Raw genomic sequence first — 8,500 nt, 5'->3', positions numbered from 1 at the left:
AAAAGACCTACTTCCCACTTTTAAGCCACCTGCCTAGTTGCAGACAGAAATGCTTTAAGCCTCCCTAGACTCTTCCCTGTTCTAGCAGTTGCTTGCATCCTATTTTTGAACTACTGGCAAATTCAAGTGGCATGAAAATCAATGTTTTACATTGAAGGGAAAAGGGCAGGATCACCAGATACCAATATATTCCTTCCTGGATTAGACAGTTCTTCAAAGTACACTTAATAAATTCCAACAGGCCCAGATGAGTTGGATACAGGCATTTGCTGGAACAAAGAGCAAAACCTTTTTGCTTGTTAAACATCGTTGGCCAATCAGGGACTTTCCACTTGTTACGGCAAGAAAGAATTCAAGAGAAAATGTAGTCAACAACTCTCAGTTTTGAATTTTATCCCAGAGCTTCAGACCATAAGGAGTCCCTCAGCCCAGGAGTCCAATTGCCCAGAAGTAAAAACAGACTCTCAGATCAATAGCTGGAACCCTTTCCAGGACACTGAGGTATTCACCCCCAAGGGCTCTAAAGCTCCACTTCAACAAACAGCATGAAGCTGTGTAAAAAGTTTCAGCTCTACAATCAGATGAATTGGTTTTTACCACTTCACGGGACACCAAGTTCTGTACAGTTAAGGTATGTTTGGGACAGAATATAGTTTATTAAGTGGTAAAAAGGTGACTTTAAACTGCTTTTCCAGCAGATGTCAAAGTCCTACCAAGATACCAAGATCAAAGCTTCTTCACATTTAAGGAAATTATTTTTTTCTCCTCATTTTGCCAGCTGATATGTACTGCTTCTTATCCTTAACCACACTCAAAGGCAATGCTCTCAAGTCTAGCATGTTTCTAAGCTCAGCCCAAATTCGAGTCTCACTAAAAAGATAAAGTATTGCTGCATATCTGCCTCTTTGCCAAGTTTCCAAATCCAAAAAGGATATTTTGGTAATGGAAAAGGCAGTGTTTACCTTCCATTTTAGTGGTGTGTGAGTTAAAATAATATTGGAAGTCACAAAGAACTACATAACCTAAAAACGAGAGAAATAGAACTCTTAAGAGAGATGACTTTTTTTTTCTTTTTTGACATGGCATTTCGCTCTCTTCGCCCAGGCTGGAGTGCAATGGCGCGATCTTGGCTCACTGCTACCTCTGCCTCCAGGGTTCAAGCGATTCTCCTGCCTCAGCCTCCCGAGTAGCTGGGATTACAGGTGCAAGCCACCGCATCCGGCCGAGAGATGACTCTTGACTAAACGGTTTGCAGTAACATAAAGGAGTTTCAGAGACTTAAGGCTGATGAAACCTGAACCAAGTTTAATATACTTCTTCTCCAGTTCAGCCATGCTACTTTTCTAGGTTAAAAGAAAGTTGCAGAACTTTTGTAAATGAACAGGCAAGCTGGTGGTGATAAGAGCTCTGATTCAGGTTAAAACAAACAATCAACCAACAAAATAACCACTGGACATTTCTAGAGCTGTTAAGAACTCTTTAAAAATTTATCTGGCCAGGCGCAGTGGCTCACGCCTGTTTTAATCCCAGCACTCTGGGAGGCTGAGGAAGGTGGATCACGAGATCAGGAGTTCAAGATCAGCCTGGCCAATATGGTGAAACCCTGTCTCCACTAAAAATACAAAAAATAAGCAGGGCATGGTGGTGGGTGCCTGTAGTCCCAGCTACTCGGGAGGCTGAGGCAGGAGAATCACTTGAACCCCAGGAGGCGGAGGTTGCAGTGAGCGATCACACCACTGCACTGCAGCCTGGGCGACAGTGCGAGATTCCGTCTCAAAAAAAAAAAATTATCCGTATAATAGAGAGGCCTGGTGCTTAGTATCATCAGCAGAACCACCGAACTTTATGTGCCTCCTGATGTGATGTCACAGAAACTGTACATTACCAGATTAGTGTTGTTGCCAAAAATGCTTACCTGAATAAAATTGTGAGGAAACAATTAGAAAATTCCACAATAAGGAACATTCTACAGGGCAATTACCTTGGATTCTTCTAAAAAGCCAAAGACATGAAAAGACAATTCTAGATTGAAAAATTAAGCAGCCAAATGCAATGTATAAATATTAAATGGAGCTGGGTCTGGTGGCTGAGGCCTGTAATCCCAGCACTTTGGGAGGCCAAGGCGGGCCACTTGAGCCCAGGAGTTCGAGACCAGTCTGGGCAATATGGTGAAACTCCGTCTCTACAAAAAAATACAAAAATTAGCCCCACGTGGTGGCAAGTGCCTGTAGTCCCAGCTGCCTGGGAGACTGAGGTGGGAGGATCACCTGAGCCAGGGAGGTGGAGGCTGCAGCAAGCCGAGATCAAGTCACTGCATTCCAGCCTGGGTGACAGGGTGATACCCTGTCTAAAATAAGTGAGAGGATTCTGGATGAAAAAACACATGGTTTTTGTATGTCTTTTATTACATGCCACATAAAGGACATCTGTGTGGCAGTAGGGAAAATTGGAATATGAACTATTTATTAGATGTTATTGCATTATTGAGAATTTTCTTAGGTGTATAATGGCATTAGTGGATATGTAGAGGAATGGCATCCTCAGATGTCTGCTAAAGTATTTGGAGATAAAGGTTGATAATAATAAACTTCTGTAGTGTTTGTACTTTCAAATGGTTAGTGAAAGTACATGTGTGTATATGTAAGTATATTTATATACAGACACATATATAAAGAGAGTAAATATGGCAAAATGTCAAGTTTGGTAAATCTAGATGATGGGTATACTGGGGTTCATTCCACTATTTTCTTCATGCTTCTGCAGATTTTTTTCTTTTCTAAAGTTAGGAGAAGAAAGTATTTTGGTTTTCATGACATGCATGTTATCTTCATTAGCTCTTCAACTTTTAAATTTCTATGCACTTCAGGTTTATGACTTGGAGAAGTAGAAAAGACAACAACCCTTAGTAGGTGAGCCTTATATTTTAATTCATGGAATTATAAATTAGTCGTGAGGCTACAAAGATCCAACATTTTCAAAACCTGATGATTTTGTATGTTAGAGTGACTCCAAATTGATGCGAGTCTGGAGTCAGGGAGTTGCCCAGTTCCAGTATAGTGCCATTGACGCTTAAGTAGCCTCACCAAACCATGCCATTATAGAGCAGTTTTTAAATAACTATCAAATTATACAGTGACAGCATCATTTTATTTCATACACAATCTCCTTCACCTGCAGGCCAACTGCTTTAGAATGTACCCTTCCATCAGAACCCCTATTTTCTTATAGCATGTCGGCAAGTCTGTGTTCCTAATCAACTGTGAAATTTCACAAAGGTGGATACTCTGTTCTCATCTCAGAATGCAGCATAGCATTATGGCATGAAACAGTAACTCAATAAATACTAACTGAATAAAGAAATGGGTAAAATAAAGATTAAAGTGAGGATTTTTCAAGAAAAACTGTATCTTTTAAAAAATTGTATGCAATAATGTGGATTCTCTAAAATGACTAGTAGGAGAGAGAGGAGGGACCAACTCATAAGGAAGCTTTAAAATGTCATTGTTTGTCACATGGGCCTTTGTGAGAGGGTTGGGAGAAGTCTTTGGAATAGAAAATAAATAGAAAAGGAATGTTTTTGGAGTATAAATGATCATTACCTTGTTTCAGGAGCCACAGTTCAACCAGAGGCCAGAGGCCTGATTGAGTTGTTTGTCTTAAACTTAATATATTTGTTATATAGTTCTGTTAATGAATAGAATTCTGTAAACCAATAATTACATTTTATGTCTTAATTGAGCACTTAAAAATTCAAGATACATGAATTATTTTTCTGAGCTATTTATCAAGCCTATTTAAACTTACGAGTTTAAAAAATGAAGCAAACTCTTTCCCTGAGATAAGCTTTTTACTTCTTTTGCAAGGTAGCTATTTCAGTAATATTTGCGATGGCACTATAATGAAATCTATCAGGAATTAGAAGGATGAGTACTTTAACTAAAAAATGAGCATGTTTGAGAATTTCTGATAACACTAATGGGTTAGTGTTTCAAATGAAAATAATTAAGTCAACAAAAAGAAATTCTTGGATCAGTCTTGAGGACTTAGTAATACTGATAAAGAAATATCACTTGAAAGGAGCTTTTTGTCTTTAAATGAAGATAAATTAAAAGGGTAACTAGGATTTGCTACCTGCAGTACTGATACCTACTAGCACAGAATCCAAGCTAGAGTATAAAAGAAAACTCCCTTTCTAAGTCATTGGGCAATTTTTAAGAACTCATTTTTTGGGGGGAGCAAGAAAAGTAGTCAGACAAATCAGTCCAAGGTGAGGTATCTTTGGAAAATTTAATTTGGACCATATTTTCCTCCTCTTTCTGAAAACATCAAATATCCCCATACATTTTGGGTTCCACAGCTTACAAAGGGGCAGTGGGTTTCCCGCAGTTACATACTGTACCCAACTTTCTATAGAAAGATAAAACATTTTCCAACCTTGCTTTTGAGTATTTCCTAAAAAATGCTTTAAAGTTTCCTTACAATCAATGGCAAGTAAAACAAAGTAAGGCTTTTTTTTTTTTCTCCTTTTCCCCTTTTTATGTACTGCATGTTGGAGGAATAAGGAAGGAAGACTAGTTCCATCAGAATACTATAATCCTAGTACCCTGGGGATTACTGCTGGATCCTCCCAGGTATACCCCTATTATTGAGGCTCTGATGCACCCCTGCACTGAGGAACCTGAGAAGGGTAAGTACTGAACAGTCTGTCATAGCCACGTGGGACTGTCACAGCACAGGTGGGACTGGGAGTCGCCCAGTTCTTCTTGGTGCTCACAGGAGTAACAAAGGAACTAGGACCAAACCATAACTAGAGGTCTCCCATGTGGTACTGCAGTCTCACACGTTCACTTTTACAGGCCTTACAAATGTACATTTGTAGACTCAACGTATTTACTGGGAAAAAAAAAAGAAAAAAGAAAAAAATGCCTTTACTAATTTCTGTATCAAATTATTAGAATGAAAATAAAAGCATTTGTCTGATGAAACACACTTTCTATGTTAGATGAAAATAACTCCCTTGCAAGATAAGCTTGGTAATGTGTATTTGTCACTATTATACATTTTTGCTTAGTACACACATTTCTTTAATAGCATCATCTGAACAGCTTTGTCAGTTTTCAAACCTGTAGTTTCATTAGCTTAAAAAAAGGATAAGGCAGCCAAATTTAATGAATTTTGGTTGCAGAAAAACATCTCCGGCATTAACTCTTATCTTCAAATGTTAAGAGCACATAATTAAAAGATAAAGTTTCTTCTCTTAACAGGAAACTAAGCAGCTATTGTCATCAAATGTACTTTTACATGTACTTTTTAGTAAAGGGCCCCCTCATAAATATAAAATTAAATTCTTTTGAGGAATAGGTTTGTGATTTTAGTTATGCAGGATTTACATTTATCCTTTACATTTTGTAGTAAAAAAAAATGTGTGGTCTTTGCTTATTTTCATGAAGTGATTTCTTCATCTCAGCAGGCTCTCACATACAAACGGCAGGCTAGGTTACTCAGCTTGTTTCTGAAAGGCGAGGCAGCCACATGTCATGTGCTCTTAGAATCCTTGCAAAAATTCCTGTAGCTGGGTGACGATCTCCGTGTCCACTGTTTCCATGAGGGACTGGAAACCTTGTTCTCCTAGCATCTCCTGCTGTGCCTTGAGCTTCTCGTAGATGAACTGCTGCAGTGACACCATATGAACAGGGTCCTTCAGGGCCAGCTGTGGGATACAGAGAGGAGCAAGACTGTGTCAAAAAAGCAAAACAAGTCTCTCCTACCTGCAATTTACAAGTTCTTTGTAATCTCTTCCACAGTAACAAAATTGCTTCTGCCTCTCTTCTTACACAGATTCTGTAATAGTCTCACAGTGGAAAAATCTGTCAAAGAAAATTTCATTCAATTAGTCTAACTTCAGTTCCCTAGGGCCCCCTGAACATGTTTTCTGATTAGCCATTTCTGAAGAGCTGGGGGACTCACTCATTTAAAGCATCAAAGCCTAGTAGAAAGCATTCTAAAAGAAACAGAACATGCTGAAGAACATTAAATACAATTGTCTAGCATTCTCCTTAGGAAGATAGGGTAGGCCACTGTGGCAACCCAGTGATGCCCTCAGGATCCAGAGAGGAGACAGGGTTTGCCCTACCCTGGATTGTAATACTATTTAAATTCCTGTATATGTTTCTGGCTGAAAAAAAAAAAGGGACTTCTTGTCTCCCACTGGGATATTTGGAAAACAAAAGAAGTATAATTTCATGAAAAATAACCCATAAGTCTACTCCCTAAAGATAACAATGACAAAGGAAAATATTTCGGCTTCTTCTATCCCTGTGGCATGCACATACATACATATACATAAAACACACCTGGACCCAGGCTAAGTGCAATGTGTGATATACCGGATTGAATCCTGGAACTAAGAGTGTTACCAGAAAAACTGGTAAAATCTAAATAAAAGTCTGGAGTTTAGTTAATAATAATGCACCGATGTTGGTTTCTTAGTTTCGATAAATGTACCATGTATATTTGAAAAATGCAGGGCTGGGCCCGGTGGCTCATGCCTGTCATCCCAGCACTTTAGGAGGCTGAGGTGGGCAGATCATAAGGTCAGGAGTTTGAGAACAGCCTGCCAATATGGTGAAACCCCGTCTCTACCAAAAATACAAAAATTAGCCTGGCGTGGTGGTGCATGCCTGTAGTCCCAGCTACCTGGGAGGCTGAAGCAGAAGAATCGCCTAAATCCGGGATGTGGAGGTTGCAGTGAGCTGAGATCGCGCCATTGCACTCCAGCCTGGGCGACAGAGCAAGATTCCGTCTCAAAAAAAAAAAAAAAAGAAGAAGAAGAAAAATATAACATACAATGTTAACATTAGGAGAAACTGGGTGAGAGGCACATGAGAACCCTTTGTACTATTTTTGTTACTTTTCTGTAAACCTAAAATTATTCCAAATTAAGAAGATTATTCTAAAAAATGGACTCAGCAATTAGAAAAGCATACACCTCTGTGGCCATTTGGTATAAGGACAAACCGCTCTACAACTGACATCTCATCTTATGTCTTAGCTTATACAAGTGTCTAATCATACAATTTCTAAACAGCTAGGCCTGTGTTCAATTTTGAGATAAAAGCTGACGTCTCCAAGCTCTGAATGACATTCAAGGTTAGTTATTCTCAAGTTAATGACTTCATCAGAACTAGAATACAGATTGGAAAATTCCTGGTTTTGTTCTCTTTCCATTACTTCCACATGCTCTTGCCTTCTAAGAAAGTATGTGATCATTCAAGAAATATTTCCATTGAAATGGGTAAGATAAAATTAGGAATCTTCAGAGGCTTCAGTTATTAGCAAGAGATAATTACCCAGAATTCCTGACTCTGGGGTAACACCAGATAAATGAAGTGTTAATAGCCAGATTCACTTCAAAAGTCCACACATCGGATTTTAATGAGCAAGTGGCTCAGTATTGCTTAATTTTAAAATTATTACTCTAAGACAGAATGGTTCTAGTTGAAGTACGTATCAGTTCCCTCTGTTGGTAATGATAGCCTTTTGACATATGCTTCAACCTATGAAGTAGTATTCTAAAGTGGTTCAAGATTTTAGTTTCTGTGGGGCTACTTACAAATTTCTTGTTCTTTGAGATTTCTATCCCTTGAAACAAAGTTTTCCATTATATTTCACTATATTAATAAGATATTTCACCCAGCAAGAATTTAGTGAAGCAAAATCTTTCATTTTCCTTATGTGGCATGTCATTATTCACTTTTTAAGCCTATATGTCCAATTATAATTTTTCAAAAACTACTTACCGTAAAGTTATTTTGTCAGAGGCCTTTGAACCAGTGCAACTCCATCTTTTTTTTTTTTTTTTTTTTTTTGAGATAGAGTCTCTCTCTCTCTCTCTGTTGCCCAGGCTGGAGTGCAGTGGCACAATCTCAGCTCACCTCAAGCTCTGCCTCCCGGGTTCACGCCATTCTCCTGCCTCAGGAGTAGCTGGGACTACAGGTGCCCACCACCATAGATGACTAATTTGTTTTTATTTTTATTAGAGATGGGGTTTCACCGTGTTAGCCAGGATGGTGTCGATCTCCTGACCTCATGATCCGCCCACCTCGGCCTCCCAAAGTGCTGGGATTACAGGCGTGAGCCACAGCACCTGGCCTGCAACTCCATCTTGAATAGGGGCTGGAGAAAATAAGGCGGAGACCTACTGGGCTGCATTCCCAGGATGTTTGACATTCTAAGCCACAGGATGAGATAGGAGTTCAGCACAAGATATGAGACATAAAGACCTAGCTGATAAGACAGGTTGTGGTAAAGAAGCTGACTAAAACCTCCCAAAACCAAGATGGCCACAAAAGTGACCTGTGGTCATCTTCACTCCTCATTACATGCTAATTATAATGCATTAGCATGCTAAAAGACAATCCCACCAGCACCATGACGGTTTACAAATGCCATGGCAATGTCCAGAAGTTACCCTATATAGTCTAAAAAGGGGAGGTACTGG

General features: G+C 39.2%; 1 protein-coding gene across 3 annotated transcripts in view; it reads right to left on the bottom strand.

The window, feature by feature from the left end:
• Window positions 1–4,261: 4,261 nt before the first annotated feature.
• IPO11 (importin 11) overlaps window positions 4,262–8,500 on the bottom strand; it is a 262,132-nt gene continuing 257,893 nt past the window's right edge. For all 3 annotated transcript variants that reach the window (XM_011992135.1, XM_011992136.1, XM_011992134.1), the window contains one exon: window positions 4,262–5,710. In XM_011992135.1, coding sequence (XP_011847525.1) covers window positions 5,546–5,710 — 165 coding nt within the window. In that variant the 3' untranslated portion in view covers window positions 4,262–5,545. The remainder of the gene's footprint in view (window positions 5,711–8,500) is intronic.

This window comes from Mandrillus leucophaeus, unplaced genomic scaffold (genome assembly GCF_000951045.1).
Source record: "Mandrillus leucophaeus isolate KB7577 unplaced genomic scaffold, Mleu.le_1.0 Scaffold403, whole genome shotgun sequence".
In the NCBI taxonomy this organism is placed as follows: domain Eukaryota; kingdom Metazoa; phylum Chordata; class Mammalia; order Primates; family Cercopithecidae; genus Mandrillus; species Mandrillus leucophaeus.
The sequence above is the reverse complement of the archived record's forward strand: the minus strand, read 5'-3'. Positions and strand labels throughout refer to the sequence as shown.